This window comes from Gymnogyps californianus, chromosome 3 (assembly GCF_018139145.2).
Source record: "Gymnogyps californianus isolate 813 chromosome 3, ASM1813914v2, whole genome shotgun sequence".
NCBI classification, from domain to species: domain Eukaryota; kingdom Metazoa; phylum Chordata; class Aves; order Accipitriformes; family Cathartidae; genus Gymnogyps; species Gymnogyps californianus.
The window spans coordinates 59,479,256-59,502,548 of record NC_059473.1 but is presented as its reverse complement, the minus strand read 5'-3'; the positions used below and the strand labels follow the sequence as shown (position 1 = coordinate 59,502,548).

Below are 23,293 nucleotides of genomic sequence, written 5' to 3'. Positions count from 1 at the left end.
GATCCTTATGAAGACCTACAATGCCTCTCTCTCTATAAGGGATTTTCTACGCAGCAAAAGAGCAGTCAACAGTTGACATGGACCTTGGCACGGACCCAACAATCAGGACATAAGGCCAACATGGGTCCTCTAATAGCTAGTCTGTCATTAGGCATCTGCTGCTGGTCGTCACTGCTGACGGCATTACCTGACCCAGACAGATTTAAGCTGTGATACAAAGGCCTCAGCCTACCACAAGCATGCCTCCGATTTGCACAGCCTCAGAGCAGCACAAGCCACACTAAAACACATTCAGGCCCCCACCTCTCCCTGGGAGTTTTATGAAAGAACAGAAGAGGCTCTGACAGTGACATGAAGCCAGAACATTTATTAAAGTAGACAGCTAATCCTACCCCTAACACCTTGACTACTGTGCAAACCTCTGCTGAACAAAGCCAACCAGCCTGTCACTTTGCTGCTCTACTCTCACTCCTTTTTTCAACTTTTTATAATTGCTGACACTATCCTGAATTGCACTGTACATAGCACTAAATTATTCACTCCTTTACATACCATTTACCTTATTAATGATGTTGTAAAAACCAGAAGTGATGGGAGAATCCCAAATACAGTGCTACGAGCAAATGGACTAACATACGGCCCCAGACCACTGCCTCGCAGTCCCATAAATTTGACTTACACATCGCATCCTTTCCCTGACTGGGTTCTTCTACAGCAATCTCCTCGCTATGGTTGTTGCACTGTGTTTCCTAGCGTTTCCTCTATGACTGCATTCTAAAGGTTGTCTGTGAGGCAGTCACATAGTCACTCCTTGGATGCGAGACATCTGCAAGAACTGATTTGCTCTAAACTGCGCTTCAGCCTGCTCCCACCTTGCATAACATCTACCTGGGTACTACATCTACATAGGAACCGAATTTTTCTCTGTGCCAAGAAGGCTGCCAGTCCTTGTGTATTCTTAGAGGCAATTGAAATACTTAGTTTTAAAAGTTTTATGAAGATCAGCTGATTTTTAAACTCTCAAGATGCTGATTTCGTAGCATCAGCTGGTTAGAATTGGACAAAATACAACACGCTCCCCTTTGAGACAAGTCCCCCTGCTTTTTTATCAGAATTAACTTCAGCCCTAATACTGTAACTAGTTCTCTGCAAGCGGATTTGGCTTCGAAGTGGCTCTGCCTACACTGAGCTAACTGCATAACAGAGTCTAATGGTTAAAGCAAGGACCTTTGGAGGCTACTGTTTCTTGTTGTATTGGGCTCCTGTTCCCTCTGAATACCAAAGAGTAACAGATTATCTAAAGTACATCCACAACTCTACTTCTTTTGTGCAGTTAAAATGTTAATGTTGGTATATACTAAAGGAAAAGGAGCAAGAAAAAAACCTGACTATTAAAGAGAACAGGCTTGTACTCTCTGCAGCATCTATACCTCAGCGGGATTTCATGTACTAAAGCTGATACACACTGGGAAAGCCTTTCTCTGTACAGAAGTGCAGTCCCATTCAGTGACACGAGCTCTTTTCTCGCCAACAAAACAAACCTTGAGATCTTTGCTTGCTTCCCCCTCTTCTAGTCTCTATGTCCTGCTGTGTTTTTATTTTAGAAAAATAGTTTCAGTTCTCCTCACAGACAGCTTGTTTGAATGTTATGATAAATTTAAACTTGGACTTTGCCATTTTCATCTGTAGCGTCATGATGCAAAAGGGCCCTGTAAAAGTGGTATGTCTGACGTTTCTATTCCTTTGTTTCAGGTTTACGTATTTAAATAATGATTCTTAATCTCAAAATTCAGCCAATTTAAAGTGATCATCCCTGAACCAACTGCTGAGAGCAGTGTTGGAGGGAGAGGGGTAAGGGAGGAGAGAGCAAAGCAAAATACTCTTTCATTTCTAGTACTGTTGTTTAGTTTTAGGAACAGATGAATTTCCTCTTCACCCTCCGTATCAAGTCTAACAGTTTCAGCTCCCCTTACCAGCCTTCTCAGTAGGTGACAGGCAAGTCCAACATCTTTTATTTTTTGTAGTAGTGCACATTCAGGACACTATGCTCATTTCAGACAGATAAACATTTGGACTATAGGCTCCACTTCTAGTACCAAGTGTTTTCCTGCATCTTCTAAACTGGCGTTGCAAAGTAACCTAGTTATTTTCTCTATTAAATAATCAGCGTTGGGGTACCTGATAACCCTAGGTGTTAACAAGGTGGAGGAAATATTCAACTTATTACACAGAGAGACATACCTAGGAAGATTTTAACCAAACACTCCCCCAAACCCTTACACTGAATACATTAGGCTGAGAAAGATTTAAGCCTTATCGCTGTTACCTTTTTCTGTACTGACAAAGCGCTATCATAAGAAATGATCTTGTAAAGGCCAGAACTGTATTATATTATTATAAAGGTCTTTGCAATTTTCTAGTATCCACGACAGGATACTGGAGCCATGCAGCCTGCAAACTGCCTGCAGAGCTTACTGGGTCCCTGACTCGCCACTTCCCATTTTTAGCCAGTGAACTGCACTAACAGAAATTAAGTTATTTAATACTTTCCTAAAACGGCCTTCTAATGCAGGAAACTGCTGTAAACATTCCAGGAATTATATTCTCTTGGCAATACCAAAGGTAGTCTGCCTAATAGTAATTGTGAAGGTAGTTCACAAATTTTGTCGAATTATTTTGTTGGTCAGAAAAGCCTAATAACCAGCAAATCAAACAAATTTTTTTCCTCTTCCATGGGTAGTCCAGAAGTCAACATCATAGACTAACACAACGCCTCTTCCTATGTACTTAAAATGTTTCTACTTAAGTATTTTCCTGCCTTGAATATCAATCATGACTATCAAATCTTGAGTCTTAAGTTAAATGAATTTAGAAAGAAAACAGTGTGGTTTCAAACACCACACCATACATGCAAAAAGAACAGCCAAAACAAAGCAATTCCAGTTCCAATTTTTCAGATGAGAAGATAAAGACAGTGGTGCTAATGACTTATCTGACATACAGGATTAGCAACAAAAGAACAGAGAGCGTGCCTCCAAACTACAAGGTCTGGCAGTGGGGATACACCATACTCTCAACTCTCTCCATCTGCCACACATTCAACATGAGCTGTATCAGAGCAACCACCTGAGACCCACTGATCTGTCCAGCATCTGCCACTCTGACTCCGACTGAAGCTTTACTGACCAACAGTTGTGTTGAAAAGGCAGCTTCAGTCATAGCAAGGAAAGTACAAGTACCAGAATCTGATCTTCAGACAAATGGACGCTCCTTTTAGTACCGGCTGCCTCCTGTCTTACAGTGCAAGCACATCCGTGCAGAATGCTATTCTTTTTACTATGCCAATGTAACTCTAAATATGAAGGGTATGCTGGTGCACACATATTTATACGTTAGAGTGACCGGTGACAAACTAGACACGACTGTGGATGGCCCTTCAGAGTTAAATCTGACTTGACTTGGGAGCTAGCTCCAAGTTTGAAAACAAGATGCCAACAACATATTTATCCTTGTCGTTTGTCCAGCATTAGCAAGACATGCTTCTAAATATATAAACTGCAACCTAGTATTTTTTGCATTCAAAAAATGGTTGTGTAAGAAGCTGCAGTTGTTTTGACTTACCAGGAGATGGCGGCTGAATCTTAGGTTGTTTCTTAGTATCTCCAGTGCTGAAGACTTCTGGAGGGGGCTCCTCCCCTCGCTCAATCTTGCACTCGAAGGCAAACAGGTACTGAATGTATTGTTTTTTCAGGGAGCTGGCTGCGCTGCTCGAAGTGCCAACGTTCAAGGTGGTCGCCAGCTCACGCCACTTCTTGTTTTTATTAACCTAGCAAAATAAATGGCAGAATCATTGGTTTGCAGCAAAGTGGTTTGCTTAAGTCAGGAGACAAAAAAGGCAAAAAAAGGCAAAAAAAAAAGCACTTAATGTCTTGGTTTACTTTTTTTATTTTCCTCTTTTAACTAATGCTCATTACTCCCACACACAGTAATGCATAGACAGCATTTACAGTTATAAAACCATTAAGGAACCTGCTGATAGCTACATAAAAAGCTTTGCTTGTGGAGAGTCTTCTGCATGGTGCATCTTTTAAATGCCTTGCGCTCTTCCAGGGCCTATGCTCTTCAGTTAGCAATCCATCTCCAAGCAAATTCATGCTCATTCTCCCCCTCTCCGACACCCACCCACACCCACCCTATTCTAATTAAAAAGCAGCTTCTAAAAACTAATTTAGAAAGCCATAACAGTGTTATTCCGCAATTTAAGTGTTTGAGCATTGATATGAAAAATAATTTTTTCTCCAAAATAGCCACCAGCTGTCAAACAGTTCAGCCTATAATTCCTGGTTCAAGTCCTTTCACTTTAGGGCGTCTTGCAGGGATAGATCAATGATCCTTTGGCTAGATGAGAGGCAGAGTGAAGCGAGGCCCCTTAATTAATTAAGGCAGACTTCAAACACACAGGGCTAGTCCAGCAATACTCTGTATTACAGTGCTGACTGCACCACTCCACTGCGAGTCTTGTTTGCAGTGTAAGGCTGAGAATATTGAAAGACTCTGTTCATGAGTTCCTCAAACAGCTGATCTGTAATAACAGCGAAGTTCATTTGTCAGCCTGGATGATGCCGCTGGCTCGCTCAGCTGTACCACTCATAGCAGCCAGTATTTTTGCTGTAATACCTGATACCCCAAAGTTCATTCAACCAGTTGTGCAACTGCTAGGTATGATCCAAGGAGGGGAGGCAGCACTGAAATAAATGGGCTTTAAACATCTGAGCATCTCAGCTTTTGTTGGGGAAGAATCCTGATTCCATAATGACTGCTACTTGCCCTGAGGCCTGAGATTTTAATGACTCCAACTTAACTTGTATAGCTACAAAGGTTATCATTAGCCATACTGTTCCTAAGCCTGCATGCCAGCAAAGGAAACATTTCTAAGTTTCTCTCAGTGTTTAATAACACCGTAACTGCTGCCAGTCAGCAAAGATCTTTTGAGGATAGCATTAATAGCAAGCAGGTTGGCATGGCTATGCTAAGTGTTTTTATTTCTCTGGTACATCCTGCAAGAACCCAGGAGTTAAAGGAGACAAGATTTTCATAAACTGCCCCTGTTGAGGTTTGAAATCCACTGCCCCTGTTGAGGTTTGAAATCCAGTTACACAGTCCTTTGTGCCTACTGACTTACAGCTAAGTGGTGCGTAATGAACACATTGCATAATGCAAACAGAAACATTCATGCCTAAATGCCCAGTATATTGGCATTTAAAAGAAGACTGCCAACAGCTGGTCTGTTCATGTTGGGACCCCATCAATTGCAACTATTCAGACAGAGAATATGCACCGCTGCTGCACAGCTCCACTCCCTGTCACTCTGCCGGCAGAATCATGGGATGTGGAGTGCAGCAGTTGGAGCAACAGCTTTTTAGGAGAGCATCACACAGATGCATTTAAATAAACCTCAGCAAGCAAGGCTCTGCACCTCTCAGTAGCCCCAAACAGATAAACATAGTAATCATTCACGTGGGCACACCAGCAAAACCAAGAGCCTTTATTTTAAGTGTCAATTTTTAGCAGTACTGAAGCACACACGTCTGTAACTGAAGCTCTTTCAAAAATCAGTCTAAGTGAACAGCATCTATTCTTTGGCAATGCATAATGTCTGTCACTGCAAATCAACGCTGAGTGTCCCAAAATAAAATAAATTTCCATAATAAGCAAACATGAATGACTCTCTAGAATATCCCATCTGCCCCCCATCTTGCTTAATTTTTGATGCTAAGAGTCATACTATGGGCACAATCACGCTGTATGAGGCAGAGCAGCTGCATGATATGATTTACCTGTAATAAAGTTTCTGAGCTAAAAGTAATCAAATCTTTATGATGCTGGGGGGCACGAGCTGATCACTAAAAATGTCAGGATAACATCTCTTACCCATATACAGCATTTAACTACTGGCAAGGTGAACTATATTAGGTTTCTCTGCCTTCCTTTAATAACAAGAATAGCTAAAATCTCTGGACTTGAAGGGCCAATGATCTAACTCAGTAGTCAAATCCTATGTTGTGAGGTGTACTATTAAAAATAGCATTGAAAATGGTACTAATTGATGTTGGACGTTTCTTTCTTGAACTAACCACATAGATTATTAAAATGCGCTCTTTCTGAGGATCTGTTTGCTGTATTTTTGAGTCCAGATTTTGTAATTAGTGTAAAATGATATCTATTTAAATATTAAATATTATCTATTTTATATTAAATATTGCATATACATATTTATCTACATAGCTATGTTTAAGACCTCATCTTGCAAAACACTGAACATCCACAAATGTTCTTAAAACCACAGAAATTATGGGTCTCAGCACTTCACAGTAGCTTCTAGCACCTAGTCAGAGTGATTCCCTAGGTGCAAGGGATGCTTTGTAAAAGCATCAGGCAAGGACAGATGACATCGAATACCAAATCTAAGGCTGCAAATACTGACCGTTTTCTCCTGCTTTCCCTTTTGATGGTGCTAGACAATGAAACACTTAGTTTTGCTCTGTGGTGGTACAGAACTCACAAGTAATTTCCAAACATCCCTTTGCAAAACTTCCAGTTAACTGGTGAGAACACAAACCAAAGCTTCTCTCTCCCATCTGTGACTTTTTTATTCTCAGCTCTTCCTGCTTTCATTTTCCTTCATCTCAATTAAGTAATTCACCTTTTCCTTGTAATCATTATGTCTGTAAGGCAACCCAAAATATCCTGTAAGCGTTTTCCAAACACAGGGAAAGCACAGTCCATGTCTAAGAAACAAATGTACTGTACAGAGACACTCAGAGATGAAAGGTTTGGGACGAAGGACTGTGTTTCAAGAATATATCTGCCACTTCTCTGGAGAGATGAACTGATTTGTCCTAGAGGCAGTATCCCTATCTGGGAAGGATGGATTTCAAAATCTCCTTTTCCTTTCAGCTCTATCATCTGTTTCTTACTCATAACTTTGATCCAATGGCCTTTTCCTCTTTTCTTCTCTTAGTGGCATTACTGGATTCCCCTGAACAGCTCACAATTTCATCCATGTATAGCAACGGTCAATTTTGATTCAAACTCTAGAGTTTTAGGGCAATTATGCAGCCTAAAATGAACTCCAGACAAATATTAAAGCACGAAACTCTATTTTCTTCAACCATGTTCTCAGGGCTGAAAATGGAATGGTGTAACCAGCAGGAAATACTCTAGAAAGAAATGCCTTTTCAAAAGGTTCACTTTCAAGCACTTCTCACCTGTGCTAAACCTCCAATCTCTTTGACGCAGACATAGAGCCTGAACAGGTCCAGGGGCTTCTTGCCCACAGCTGGCAGACTGGCCACGGGCGTGCCCCTCTCCTCCATGAACGTGAGGTACCGATCGACCCACATCTTGCGCTCCGGCTCATTTCCTAGCTCATAGACTTTAGTGATCTTCTCTCCAGTTGTGGTAGAGGAACTTGATTTCTAAATCGCAAGAAGAAAAAAAAGAGTTGGGGGAAGGGTGGGAGGGGGAGGGAAAAGAAAGTAAGAAACTCACAACATTGAAAAAGAGAAGATGTCAAACAAACTAAAGCTATCACACAACAGTCAGGAATGAAGGCTACTAGTTCAGGCACAAACAGTACATTCTGTCCATATACGGAAAATTCAGCTTTTTAAATAAAGGGCCCAAACTCCCCATTTTCATATTTCTTTCACTGATCTGAACTTTGGATCCCAGAAGGCAAGTTTCTGATGTTGCCTCATGTCATTTTAAGAAGAGGTAGCTCTCACATAGTGCTTCTCATCCACTTAGCTTTGCAAGCAATAATTTGGGTAAAATTAAAACCAAGTTTGTCCCACACAAGTTTACATAATCCTAAAACCAAACCAAATCAACCCTCTCCTCTTTGCCCCCAAAAAGGGGCTAGAAAACCTGAAAATGTTCCTCCAGAACAGGAATTGCACAAAAGTAGCCTAAAGCGTGAATCATGGCAAACTAGTACACCGAGGAGTAGTACTCTCTTTAGAGAGGCACAAATGGTTATGCTTTACTACCTCTTCACACCACTGCTGGCCAAAAAGCAAGATGAGCAGGAGTGCCTACAGTACAAGGAGATTGGTGGCAATACTCTTTGTGAACTGCCAATTAGCTGCCCGAACCAATAATGCTTATGAGTAGCTACTACTCTCCTCCCTTGAAAGAGGACAGAAGATAGCCATCTCACATGTCCTACCTTGCAAAGAGAATGTGGAGAAAACCAGGGGTGCACAGCAATCAGAGCTGAACCACTACCAGGAAAAGCGAAAGAGGTGGAAAGAGAAGAATTCTTTCTCACGTGGCAGAAATGCAGGAGTGAACGAACCTGTTTTCCTGCTGCTATTTGGGCTTTACAGCTAATGAAAGGTCATGTTATCTTGCTGCCCTTTTCTTCTCTATGTGGAGACGGCAGAAAGCACTGAGGCTGCTACACAAGCTGTAACTTCTCACCTTATCTTTTCTGTACAATATAACCCTGTGAGCTGGGCTCTGTGCCATGCGTGGATGGGCTACACCCTATCCGAGCTGCCTCTGATCTGACAGCAGAGAGAGGCTGCTGCTACTGCAGGAAGACCCTCCTGCTTGCAGAGGTGAAGCGATTTGCACAGCAGTGGAAGACAGGAGTGGTTCAGAGTTAAACACAAGAGAAAAAGATAGATATAAAGCTTTGGGAAAGGAGCCAAATGTATGAAGGGAAACATATCCTTTATGTCTGTATAATAAATTCCTAAACTTTGTTGTGGATTGCAGTAGACACTTCTTTAAATTCATCTAGTTAATCACTCTTTCCCTCCTTTGCCTTTTCCTTACTTTGAACAGGAGACAGCACTATTCTGAAGTAAAGAGGAACTTATTTCTAGTTGAACATCTCTAAAGAAGACCCTAGCTGTACCTCACGGATGCTGCAGAACCACCCACTTCGTCCATGTCCCCACACAGCGCTGGTGAGGACTGGCACTCAACACCACGAAAGATGCAGTGGGGTAGCATCCAACTGCCAATGATTTTAAAAGCATTGCCACCATTCATCTTGCATGTTAGCCTGGAAAATATGACAGGCTCTGTATCTCCCTCCAGCCGTTAGCTGAAACTTGGCAACACTGGAGGAGAGCCAGAAGAAAAGAGACGTGAAGCCAAGGGGGGTGACCCAGCAGTTCCATGAGCCATTGCTGTTCTTTCCAGTGAATGGATATTCATTTTAATTAAATAAATAGCCTCCTGTAAAGTTTTCTGCCTTGCTTCCCAATACTGTAGCTTCTTTGCAGTAGTCCTTCCTACAGACAGATATTATTACCTTTCTTACTTAGAAATGAGGTGCACTCCTGAATTTACTTGAGTCAGATTCAGTTGCGTTACAACTCCTACTGAAGTCAGAGTCAAGGCTGAATTTGTTGTACTAATACGAAGTGGCTGGCAGGAAAGTACTTTGACATGAGTCCTGCAGATTATGCAATGAAAGCACAAACTGATTCTGTAATGGCAACCAGTTTACTCAAAGCATCACTTGCTATGTATCTGGGCGTTTAAGAAAATCAGTTTAACTCTTTTCAACAAATATACTTTGTCGAAGATTTTTTTGGGGGGGTGGGTGGCAAGAGGGAAGTAGGCAACTCATGTTGCTACTAATTTGATTTTGTAGTGAGAAGAGATATATGATCACATAGACTTGAACAGCTGAATAAACTGGAGCTACCCCGCTACCAACTGCAGTAAGAACAAAGTTACTCTACTGCTCATCAGCATTAATTTTAATCTGACACTTATGATGCCACAGAACTCTAATAAAACCGAAGGTGGGAAATTTCAGCTTTTACCCAGCAAATTTTGTATGTGCTTATATTCTAACATATGAGGCAACAAAATAGTTTCTATTTCACTTTTATGGTAGTTCAAGATTAAGAATGTTCAGATTTACCAGTTCTACGTTTTCATTTTTAAATGGTAAGATTCTCTTTTTCAAATCAGATTCAGAGCAGAATAGAAACAGTTAAGAATTTTTCATTCTAGGTTTTTCTACTATATATCTCAAATGATGCTGCTTTTCAGCAGTGTGGCAGCAGGTTCTAAAATGACAGTATCATCTGAAAACTTTTCACAGCTTACAGAAGGTAAGAAGTGTTTCTTACTGTGTGAGCTTTCAGGTTGTCATGCTTTGTAAAACGGGTGCAATTTTCTTCTAAAATGAAATGTTAACTTTAGAAGAATGCACTGGAGGGAAGAATTCTATTCCTCAAGAGTAAAGATCTTTTTCTCTTCTCTATTTTTATAAATGTAAACATATAAAAATGACAGATGTGTGCAAGCTAGTCTACACACAAACAAACTTCAGTTCCACATGGGCAGGTTCAGATGGAAGCCTAAATCTGCCTATAGGTAAATGTTAACCCTCAGAAAAGAAGGGTTTATTACAAAATGATCCCATTAGCAGATTGTTAACTAAAATGAGCGCATGCCAGGCAATGCTGGAAGAATACAGATCACGAGCTTTTATTCTGTTAAGTTTGCTGATAATTTTGATGATAAAAGAATGCTAGTGCAAGCCTGTGGCACATACCTTTACCGATTTAGTTGTATCCTACTCTGCCCTCAATCCCCAGCACTCTTCTACATGATATGACTGCCCATGTTTAAATGGGCGATTTAAAAAACCCCACCAAAGTACGCGGACACCAAAACCAATTCCCATATTAAATCTGTCAAACCCCATACTTTATTTTCAATACACCTACCACCTAGTAAAACTGTATTTCACACAGACCCTAGTATGGTGAGTCTGCAGAATCCTTCAGAGCAACACAAATTTCTGTAGAAGTTCTTCTCACATTAAGGCAGTGGGTAGGTGCTTCTGTACATAATCTTTCAGCATCTATATTTAAAGAACTATCTACTGTTCACTTCCCCCACTTCAATAAAGAATTTGCCAATATTACACTTATTACATAGACCTATTTTACTACAGAACAGAGTGTGCATACACAGGCAGCAAAAACTGCTGAAGTCCAATCTCTGGCAGAAGCTTTTGCAGGACACAATCCTCTGTCAAGATTTCCTCCTGAAGGACTCCGCAGACCCCTCACAGCTAGCACCATGGAAATATACTGCTATTCAGGTGTATTCACTGTCATGTTCATGGGTACCTATGGACAGCGAACAGCATTTTATGGGGTTTTCATAACCTACTCTTTTACTGATGTTGCAGCGATCCTGTGTAGTTCACACCCACACTTGAAATTTCTCTTTTAAAGAATTTTAAAGCCACCTTGCCACTGTCAGGGATGCACACTATGTGCAAAATTAGCATAGCAGAAGTGTCCTTTTACCAATGTACCCAAAGAGCCCTCAAAACATAATGTTCAACAATTCCTTCTCCGCATTTTCTCATGCATCACTTCCATATAAAACTGCTGAAAGAGAAGATCCACTTAGTAGGATCACAGGGATGCTGTGAAGTGAATCACAGACCATACATCCTTGCTTTTATCTTCTGCTGGAATGGAGAAGTTGTAGCACATGAAGCAGCTTTGGGATTTAATGAACAAATTCAGGCTGTTTTCAAGTGTAACGAAACGCCTGCAATCAATCGTTCCAGTCTATGTCAGGCTGCTGTTGAAGTCAATGAAGTTATCCAATACACTGCCCTTCACAGGTAAAAAGGGATCAGCTAATTTACAGCACTTATTTTTCTATTGTTCCAAAGCACCGTATTTACCCCTATCTGCGTACCGAGAAGCTAACTGAAGCTAAAAATGCAACAGCATTCGGACAGAAGGGCATTCAGAAGAAACTGAAAGCACAAACCTTCTCCATTTATTTTTTCCAATGCTACACTTTGGCATATTTACACGGAAAAAACTCCACATATGTTCACGATGATTCTAGGATTTGTTATGCAGTTTATGCAATGAGCTCAGGAATGCATTATCATTTGGTAGCCTTGTAGAGGAAGAACTTGATGTGTTAGCCAGCCTGTGCAATAACTCTTTTGTTTTCCTCCAGAAAACGGCCCAAACAAGCAATACCCAAAACATTACTACAAAGAAAACTAACAGAGTTTTTGGTACCACGCTTTCAGAAATGCTGTTAAGAAAAAGATGAGACTTTGTGGGAACAAGTAACACCAGCTGCCTTCTGAGACTCAAAGTCGCTGCCAAATAAACATCAAACCATTAAGGTGGTGCATTTCATGCCACGCTGCCCCTTTGCTCAGGGGATTCACTAGATGTCTGGGTTTTGGATGGGCAGATCTTTTTCCCTCCAATTGGCCTTCCTCTGTTTGCCCTGAGACATACTCTTCAACGCATCACTGTGAAAATTAAGTTGTAATCAAAGAATTGTTGCTAAATTAAGTGCACATTAACATTGGAAAAAATCCCTTTATATTCCTCACAATATATTTCAGTATTTTTCTACAGAGCAATTATGATGATTATTACTTTTGGTAAAAATAAAGAAAAGAGGAACAATATATATTTTTCTAATTCAAAAAAACAAAGCAAAAATGATGAAGCGGACATTTGCTCCCCATAGGCCATATCAGCTTATGTCTGCATTCTCTTTTCTATATATGTATATAGATTTTCTATGTGTATATATATAGATATATGAGATGAAATTCATTTTTAGCTCCACACATCTCTCTCAGGTTTTTCTTTACAACCTGTATGAGAATGACTAAACATTATTCATGTAAAAAATAGTTTTCTAAAAACATACATGCATCAGGGTTTTTTTCTAGCCACAATCTGGGTTATTTCAAAATAACTGTATGAAGCAAATCAGAAACAATTTTGTTTTAGACTGTGCCCTGATAACCTAATGATTGTATTTCCAAATACACAATTCAAAATTAAAAATATTTCAAAAATCTACACGGCAGCTTTTTTGTGGTGCTGAGTCTACAATTTAAACTTTGATGGATATTAGTTTCAATAGGGGAGAAGATTTCTCATTTTGTTTTGTTTTTTTCCTAAATAATCCTAGCAAAGACAAATGCAGCAACCAGAGTGAAGTCAGTTGTGTGAAGGAGTTTGGGCCCAGGAACAGAAATGGAATTGTCCTTAACAACACAGTTGGCATGCTTGGAAGCTGATGCATTACAGGAAGGATGTTTTCTTCACAACAACTGCTGTATTACCAGACAGCACACTTGCATGATGCACGCAATTTTACTCTTTCTTATTTCAAAGTACTGTTGGGACAAATTTTGCCCTTGGATAAGCATGCTCAGGCCCCACTGAAGCCAGGCAGTGGAACTTACAGTCATGTGTCCGAGAGCAGAATTTGTACCCAGTGTTATAAAGAAAGGAAACTGTTTAGTGGATAAATAATGAAGAAAAGGAATTTACAAAACAAACAAGCAAGCATTAAAATATAATTAATTACAAAAAAATAAACAAAAACCAAAAAAACCAGAGCCACTTACAGGGCTTGATGGAGTCTTTGGCCAGCCTGGGCTGCTAATGCTATCACTTTCATCTCCATGAAATGAGGAGATGCTAGCAGAGCTTGGGGACATTGGGGAAGGGACTGGCAGGTTGCCTGGGGTTGGGGGCTGAGAAATACCCTGAGAGCTGTAGCTATCCTGTGGTAGAGGAATAAAAAAAAAAAAATATGACAAAGGCAGGGCAAACTTTATTAAAAACAAAAAAAATACATCCAGTTTAACAGACTGACCAATTTTTATATATAAAATATATATAAACAGAGACACACATACAGAAAACACACACATATATAAATATATTTATATATATATAAAAGGTATTAAAACAACATTGTTAATTAGTATAATTTGGAAAGTTTGCTGGATGCTTGGCTAAAGTCACTAAGCCACCATGCTTATTTCAAGCTCACATGGAATGCTAAGCATGGGTTTCCCCTTATGAAAGAAAGAAAAAAAACAAGCTGTTCACCTTATTTTATCAAATAAGGCAGGAAAGCAAAATATTAAAGTATGTTGCTGCTGCTGAGGCGGCCAAAACAGGAAGCTATAACTGAAGGCAGAGAAAAATGGCTGCAAGTATTGAAACCAGGCAAGACCCTTCTTTCCCACCCACCTGGCACGGCCGAATCCCCACGCAACTTTTGGCTTGGGTTGCTTTGCCCCCGCAAGTTAAAATGCCGTAAGAACTAGTAACTTTCAGATCCACACAATGAAGGAAAAAAGAAAAAAAAAAAAAAAAAGAAAAGAAACAAACAAAGAGATTGCACGTGAATGGAAAGGCATGCAGGAAAGAACAGAAGTGGGTAGGCCAAAACCAGAAGATGAAGGACAACACAGCAGACTTCTGCGGGCTGAACCAACACCACGTGCGGAGGTGGTAAATACCTTTGACTTGCTCTCGGGTTGGGGGGGTCCTTCTTCTTTGCCATCTGCTTTGAGAGGAAGGGGTAGTTTGGACTCACCGGGTGTCATCATATCTGCAAGACCCATAGGTGCTAATCGAAAACAGGAGAAACAGTTAAGCATGACTAGGTTTGGCTTTGTAGGAAAAAACACGCTTCCTGCTGCAAGATTGTGGCGCCACATGAAGCAGAGGTTATCCCACCTCTGTCCTGTTATTCTAGCGTCCGGAAACCTGGAAACCTTTTCAGTTGAAGTGAGGAAATAGAAGAGAATGAACGAGGGGAGAATACAAGCACCATGCAACAACAACAACAACCACCACCACCACTTTACAGAGTAAAATTCATTCTTCATGCTGCTGGTGGTCTTCAACTGTCTCCACATTTGACCACTACATTTTAACAGAACAATAGTCTATTTTAATAACTACTGCACCTTCCCTTTAGCAACAGACAAACGTAAATGAAAATGATGCGCATTTTGCTTGCAATGTTGAATCTGAGAAAAAGGCTGAATTTCCCAATTAAGTCTGTATTAAGGTTGGTGTCCAGCAGGTAATTCCTGCCCCTACCGACTTCAGTATGAATGGCTCAGCCACTGTGAGCCTTAGCTACAGAATTACAAGCTGTAAACTCCGCTCTGTTGGAGAACCGGCACTCAACTTCTTCCCCTTCTGCCAAAATGAAGTGGGACTATAACGAACGCACAAATGTCTTTCTCTGATAATGGCACACAGTTGCTTCCCAGGGGTGTGAGGAGTTAAGGGGTTTTTTTATTTGAAGATGCAAGTGCTAAGTATGGTTTTATTGCTGCAGAGCTGCTGGGTTCCTGGATTTCTAGAAAGATGTAAGAAGAAACATTCAGATAAATAGACAGAAAATACTGGGCAGAGCAGATGCTAGGAGGTGCCATGACACTGAATCAATGCAAATAACCAGATAACAACAGCAAGAAACCAGGTGATTCTTTCCCTGCAGAAAACCATGTGCACAGCATTTGCGAAAGACTGGGTTATCTTCCCTTCCCTCTCCCTTTTTTCTCCCCCTCACGGCCTTCTTTCAAAGAAGGATCTAAGATAAGAAAAACATAGGATAGAATAAGCTACAAGGCAATAAAAAGGAAAAAATACATATCCCAAACTTACAAATTTTAAGAATTGGCAAAGCATCATTGTTAAAAAAAAAAATAAATCTGATCATTATCAGACTAGCGTGCGCCTCTGCAAAATGACAATGCTGGCTTGCACTAGGCAGCAGGCACACTGCAGAGCAAGCCCAAGATAGGAGGGGGAAAAGAAGCTTTAAAAATACTTCACAGATTGCCCACTACAAAATGATTATTGCACATATTCATGTATTACTATGTTTTAGAAAATAATTAGTTTTAATTACAGCAGTGAGAGCATGAGCAGGACTCTGGCGAATACGCTGGCAAGCTCTGCAGTGCTAATTTGCTAATATCTTTAGTATCACTGCAGGTTGAGACTATGGGTCTGCCAAAAAAACCTACCCAGCCACGTGCCATGTGAGTTTACAACTGTATACTCAATATTCAGCTTTGAACTGCTGGTGTTTTTCATGGGCACATTTTCTTGTTTTTTCAAAGCACATTTGTAGCCCAATCAAGCCCTTAAAGTCATCACAACACATAAATCATAATTGAGATTTAAAAAAAAAAAAAAAAATTACTCGCACTACTTCAGACTTCAAGAATTGGAACAAAAAGCCTTTTTCAAGTGATGCAGCTGCAGAGAAAAATCTATTGGGATCAGCTAAAAATGCTGTTATTTTTATGTATGTATGTGAAACCTCAACAAAACAGCCAAGCAATATGATACTGGGAAGCCAGCATCCACTAAGCATTTGATTTGTCTGCATTTTGCCCTTGCAATAAAGGGAGTTGGGGCAGTTTGAGGAGTTGGGGCAGCTTGTGACCATTATGAAGTGAAGGATGACAGCCTAACACATTTTAGTTTTGAATTCCACAGTCAAAAAAAAAGTTATTTTTCTTTTAGAGATTTTTTTAAAATATATGTACAAAATGGTCAAATGTATGCCACAGTCTGGTTTCAAACTAGGATGCAGAACTGTTATACAAAATCCATTTTAACAGTTAACACATTTCATGCTGTGAAAGCGCTAAAAAAGTAGTCTTCGTTTTAGTTTCAAAGCAACCAAAGATGACCCTTCCCCTCGAAAGCAATTTTAGAGAGGTCACACAAAGCAAAGTTAACAATCACGCTTCTTCACCAGAATTCTGCATGGCTAAATCCTCTGCTGATATCTCACTGTTATCTAGGTTGGCACATCGTATTTCTGTTACAAAGAATATAATAATTGTGCCCACTCCTGGTAGTCCTGTTTCCATCAGAATTCCTTTATAAAATCCCTTTTCCAGAGAGGTTTAAGTTAACACCTCATGTAAAGGGCAAGTAATTCTAGTCTGCAAATTACCACATAGTCTGACTGTATTAATCATGTTAAGAAATGTAAAAATACCGATTCACTTTGGCTTTTGAATATTTCTTGTTGGCATATGCAAATATAACTATCAGGAGTTGGAGACAATTATGAAAAAAACAAGGTTTCCCAAATTCTGTTTCCCTTTTTGTTCTAAATTATTTACTTCATCTACATCCTTTCTTTCTACCTATAAGAGGAGAACTGCAAGGATTTTACTAGCAAATTGCAAGGTTGTCTAGTTTCCCTATAGCTTTTACCGAAGACGTTTCCACAGCTACTTTTCTATCTGCTGTTGAAATGCTGTTTCATAACTTCTTGCAAACGTACTCTCCAGTGATTTGCAAACAGACATTCCTTCGCTTTTTTTAGCAAAGCAGTACAGCGAGAACATTGTTTTGACCCTTTCTGAGCAGTGAAATACTGTTATTGTCATGAAATTGCTAAAATAAGACACGGTCTCTTTCTACACAGGTACTAATAATTCTGCGTGTGAACTGCAGACCAAAGGATAAAACATTTTAGAGAGGAGGATAACAGGGAAATCTTGACTCAAAAAGTGTTGTAGCGTACTGTGAATAGGTTTCAAGTACTAGCCTCTGGCTTATTATAAGAATTTAAGAGCTAGAATGATTTCAAAAAGCAAGTATGGGTCAAGGTCCTGAATTAACTATTCCACACTGAATTTAATGTACTCAAAAGCAGATATTGACATGAGTAAAACTGCAGCAAAGCATTCTTTTTTGCTAAAGGCTGCTCTATCAGTCCCAGAAGATGATGAAATACTGTAGGAGCAGCAACACACAAACATTGTTTTTCTCTTTATTGCTAGTGCAATAACAAATCACACTCTACAAAACAGAATATTACATCCTTTGTAAGACATTCCTTCCTCCCTTCCACCCCTAGCACTCTCCCTCTGAAAAAAAAAGAAGAAAAAGAAAAAGCAGCGAATTTGTGACTCATGTGGAGTTGGCAAGAGGATCTCCACTGCTTTTATGCCCACAGGAAAAACAGAAGACAGACAACAGCGTTGCCTAATGTCCTGCCACAAATGACCGTTCACCTCTGGGGAAGAGCACAGCCCAGAGCACTTGGGCACCTTATCTGAAAGGGACGAGTGGGCCACCGAGGACCGCAGCGCCGCACCTCCTTTCTGCCTACCAAGTCTCATCCAAAGGATGACAAGTGCATGCAGTTTGGGACGCGGGCATCTCTACGCCAGAAGCTGGCTTGATTTACATTCACACAATGACCACTGGATCATGGTCATCGCTTGTTTGGAATATATGTGATGGGATACTTCAGCTGCTACCAACTGCTGATATCCTCCAGAAAGTTTAATGAAATGTGCATTATATAATAGCTCATACAAAGATATGTGTTAGAGCAAAAAAATACTGAGATAAATGGAGGTTTCCATTTTTCAGAAAAATGTAACCAAGCTGCAAAACAAGAGAAAACCAATTAAGATTTCTAAAAAATGCTTCACATTCATAAATGAGATTGCTTTCCCTATCAGAGGTTCATTCAAATAAATAGAAAGTCAAACATATATATGAAAAGGTAAGTGTTTTATCTATTTTTAATGTTATTTTTAAGAGCATCCTTTTAATTCCTTTAGTGCAAATAACTTTTCCTAGAACTTCATGTTTTATGTAAAGTATTACGATGTTAAAAATTCATTGGGAATAATAATATCCAGAAAATGGAAGGTTTCAGCAGGACAGAGGTAGTGAAATTAGGAAAGGATCCTTGTGGCAGTAAGGAGATTAATGCCTTTTTATTGTTTTGTTCACCTCCAGAGGTAGCAGAGATTATGAGTGCCAGTTTCTGTGCAAGCACAATATGGAAATCTGTGAGATCCAAACTCCATATTACTTCTTTTTAAAGATAATTTTCACTAGAATTAACAAGGCTCACAGCATGAAATTATTATCTTATTTATGTTGGAGTTTGTAAGTTTCCTTTTATTATATATATTTTTAAAGCCTGAATTTAAAAAATAGGGGGAAAAAATCTAAAATATATATGGGAAAGGTGAACTCATATAACAAAAGGACAGTGGAGTTTATACAATTTTTCTGAATGGCAGTGTGTTCCATAATTGTGAAGGGATTCTGGCACTTTTTCTTGCAGCTTTTGTTATTTTTATGGATGGGATACTCTATCAGAAGGATCTGTCTTCTTTGATCTCATAATTTCTGTGTTCCTAAACTGCTCTACATCAGCAGAAGCTGGCGGTCTGTTGTTTGATCCCCAGTCACTGTTGAAGTACCAGGATGCATAACTGCAACACGATTTTCCTTTCAGCTGTGACATTAATTAAAAAACCTAAAGACAAAAAAAGGATCAACTAGTAATAAGGAGTTATAAATACTACTAAAAAAGGTGTGGCAAAACCAGTGTTATACTTAGCTGTACTGAAGCTCTAAAACCACATGAAAACAAGTCCATCAGCATCAGCAATCTTCCTCTATTTTAGAGTAAAACCTAAAAGTGCATTTGATTAAAATGAATATAACCAAAACCTACCTTCCTCCCTCAAAACAGGGAGGCACACACAACTGCACTCTCCAAAACCCAGACAACCAAGAAACCAACTTCTCCCTATTGCTTACCTTAGTTTTTCATTGGCCTCTAATTGAAACCACAGTCGTTCATGCTCAGTGCATGCGAGCAAGTTAACTAATGCCCACACTTCACCAGCAGCCACTCAGTTGCATTTGGTTTTGGCCCTACACATTGACTGAACTCTGGTTTATTTGACAGATGTGTGACTTTACACTAGTGGGGGAAAAAGGCTGAAGAGCCAGACAGCTGAACTGGTCTTTGTGTCACAGAAAATACTGCTTTCAAGCCCGTAAGGAGGTATCACCTGCAAGTTCTCCACCTCATCAAATGCACCTCATCAAATGCAGGGCCAGAGCTGACCCTGAAGTGCTCCCCCAGCTCAACACATTATCATTTTAAGTACTGTATTTACACTTGTCTTAAGCTCAGCCCTTCATTTCTTTGACCCAAGCAGAAGGATGAGTCAGGATACGGGGAAATGCAGTATTCCCACTGCATGTGCCCCCCCCATCAGTATATTCACACCTAATTTTCTCTTTTTGCTTCCCCCTCGCCCCACCCCGCACCAACACCATCTGTGTGCTCTTGGAGGCCGGCTGCCCAAAGCAATCTAGATGCATGTCTGCTCACACACAGAGGAAAAGAGGTGCACTGAACTCCTCTAGTTCATCTCATACTTACTCTCCATTGGGTAATCTTTGAATTAATAAAACTGGAACAAAAGAAAACCTCACAAATGCACTGGCAGAAAAAACCCTGATAAATGTTTAAATTATTAAAAATCCAATATTTCAGAATGCATAACACAATAAAAAGAGTATGACTGCCCCATACAAAAGACTGCTAGGATAAATGGCCTTGCATTGAACAGATTTCCACTATATGAAATAACGAATGGCTGAATTATCTGAACAAAAAAACCTCTGTGAATCTTCCTTTAAACTGGTTATTCCTTAGGAATACATAAATCTTCTTAGGCAGGGCACTCTGCCATCTGTTTGCTGTTGGTTATTTTTGCAGCTCTGGGGGCCAGAGGAAAAGGGGGAAAAATTACTTCTGCTAATAGCAAAACAGAATTTATAGCACAGTTTCAATGCTCAGAAGTAATTTTATTTCAGCAAGCCAGACAAAACACATAACTACACAAACAAAACATAATATTACCTGGGACAGCTCTGGTGGGGGAAAAGCAAGCTATTATCTAATGGTCTTTTCAATAGCTTTTCCCTCTTCATCCAGATGGTGAAGTGTGCTGTCTGGACTAACCAATGGCTTCCAAGCCAGCACTGGAAAAAGCCTTTTTTTTTGTTTTTTTCTTTTCTTTTCTTTTAAAAAAAATCTTACTGATTAACAGCTTCCATTCTGTTTCTTCTGCTAACCAAAAACATAACGTAATAGTCTTGAAAAATAAGACACTGTTAAGTGTCTCAGGAGCTTCTATGTACAGGAAAGAAATCCTCTGGATATACTAGACACCAGAATCTCACAGTGGCCATTTGCTGCCCAGGAAACAGGGACATGTAAAATTGACAGGGAAGAAAGACAGGGAAGGAGGCAAAGGATGAAGGAACGAAACAGGCTAAGCGGGGCAGAGAGGAAGGTACTGAAACAGGCTCTTGGTAAGATACAATTTAAGTAGTAAGGCAAGTCTAAAGAAATAAACAAAAGTAGAAACAAAACCAACTAAGAAACAACATCAAATCACCTTAGCACAACCTATCCAGCTTTCAGAAAAACTTCAAAACCCCCAACGTTTCAAAAAGGGCTAATGTAATCAGTAAAGCATGCACAGAAACTCCATGACTGGAATAAGTATTTGGGAGGATCCACTTCAGGGTCATTGAAACTCTATCCAAACCCACCCCAATCAAAGAATTGATCTTTCCTGAAGTATTATCTTGATGGAGGATAATTGTTAGGAGTTCAAACTGAATATGGGCTATAAAGCACATTTGCACAGAACTACATTCACCTGTCTTCATAGTCACACACAAAGCTGCAAATAATTCTAAATTCACAAGTCATGATATGAAGGATAAATCCAGCAGCTACATTGAATATGCTTTTTTTTTTGCAAAAGGAAGCTATGATTAAATTTCATATACTGATATTTAAATAAGTAAATGAAGAAACCCTACATATGGTTATATGAATTTTGGAAACAGTAAATACGGCCTATGTTTTCAGAACAGAGTAATTATTTTAAGTGCTCAACCTACAGCATCTTCAAGTCAGAGCAGGTGCACATCTCTTTTTTTAAACCAGTGCCACATTAAATACCTGAAATTGCAGTCTTAGGAAGTAAGACACTGAAAAGCAAGAGCAGCCTCCTAAAAGATGAGGTTTTTCTCCTTCCCTCTCTTGCAGACACATACACACAAATATACATATACTTGCTAGTCAACACCTACGTCAAACTGGGTCCGAGTGTTGCTGGAACTGTTCAAAACATTGTACTCATCTACATGCTGTGCAAAAGGACTTAATGAAAAATGTATGAGTTACTGTACAAAAAAATGTGAATACCTTAGCCTAGTTTCGAATCACTCCAAACTACCCAACAGGGGTGAATTGAATGAAGAAGGCTATCCCTCTGCCACCAGCCCAGGGCTGGTACCATTAAGCAGATTTATGGAGGAAGGCCACTGCTGAAAGGTTACCCACCATTACCTGTTGAACTGTTCACCATGTTAGGTGCCATGCTGTAAGGAGGAGCCTGCGGGTTCATCAAGCCAGAGCTGTTGTTCATCGGCTGAGTGTAGGGGGAGCTGGATCCCATAATACCGCTCTGATTCATGGCAGGAAAATTGCCTTGCCTACGAGAAGAAAGAGCACATACACGATGTCTCATTACGTACCTCATTGCTGAAGATGATGTGGTTTGTCACAGAGTACATCTCCTATTGTTTGCCAATAGCTAAGGAGAAGGCACGCAATTAGTTCATTTTACCTACATGGGGAGCTTTGAATTAGTCTTGAATTAGTTACCGTATATGAGAGAGAGAATTGGACTGAACACAAGTTTCAAGAGATGTATACAGTGTCTTTATACGTCACAACCAATCAGCAAAAGAATACAACTCACACTATTTATCCTATGAGTACACAGCAATGTGATCAGGAGTCAAAATTAGAACCTAGCATTGGCATAAAAAAAATCTAGTGAATTGTCATTTTGACCATGTAATAGAAATCCTTACCTGCCATAGCTTAAAAAACAGTGAAATGACCAGAAGAAAAATGGGTACCATAGAATCTGTTTCAGATTTCTGTATCTGACGTTATTGCATTGAATACAATGTTCATCTTTTGTACATGCCACCTATGTCCAATCTTTCAAAAAAACAGGTATATACTACACTTTGTTGAAACAAGAAACCTCAGCAGAACTATTTTGGTTTTGAAAATTAATCACATATCTGTATAATGCTTTCATAACAGACTTAAGTTTGTCTGAAAAACTGCCCTAAATGAAGCCCTTACCTAATTCTCCACATCTTCAGATGTGAAGATCTTCAGACAAAACATTTTTGAAGGCTAAACCTTATCTACTCTTAAGTTCTAAAAAGTATCTAAGTACGCTTTGTACTTGATTTATCAAATTCTACAGATAAACTGAGGCACAAGGAAGAAAATAATCCAATCCAAGTAAGCAGAATAACCTGATGTAATGCATGATCCAACTTCAAAAATAACCTTTTATTTTTTTAATCCATAATACAATTATCTACCTTTTCTTGGTATAGTTGAAGACTGCACATATGATGATACATATATGGATATAGACTTATACATATAAAATCACATATATAAAAAAACACGCAAAAATATACTTACTTGTATATTCATAGCCTACATAGGAAAATACAAAACTCAGACC

The 23,293-nt window shown here is 39.6% G+C and overlaps 1 protein-coding gene across 1 annotated transcript in view; it reads right to left on the bottom strand.

Moving 5' to 3' along the window:
- Positions 1–23,293, bottom strand: part of ARID1B (AT-rich interaction domain 1B) — a 339,938-nt gene that overhangs the window by 22,081 nt on the left and 294,564 nt on the right. The window contains exons 10-14 of the mRNA XM_050895216.1: positions 22,084–22,229; positions 14,363–14,472; positions 13,457–13,615; positions 7,269–7,478; positions 3,622–3,826 (exon numbers count right to left, since the gene is read on the bottom strand). Of these exons, the coding sequence (XP_050751173.1) occupies positions 3,622–3,826; positions 7,269–7,478; positions 13,457–13,615; positions 14,363–14,472; positions 22,084–22,229 (830 nt within the window). The remainder of the gene's footprint in view (positions 1–3,621; positions 3,827–7,268; positions 7,479–13,456; positions 13,616–14,362; positions 14,473–22,083; positions 22,230–23,293) is intronic.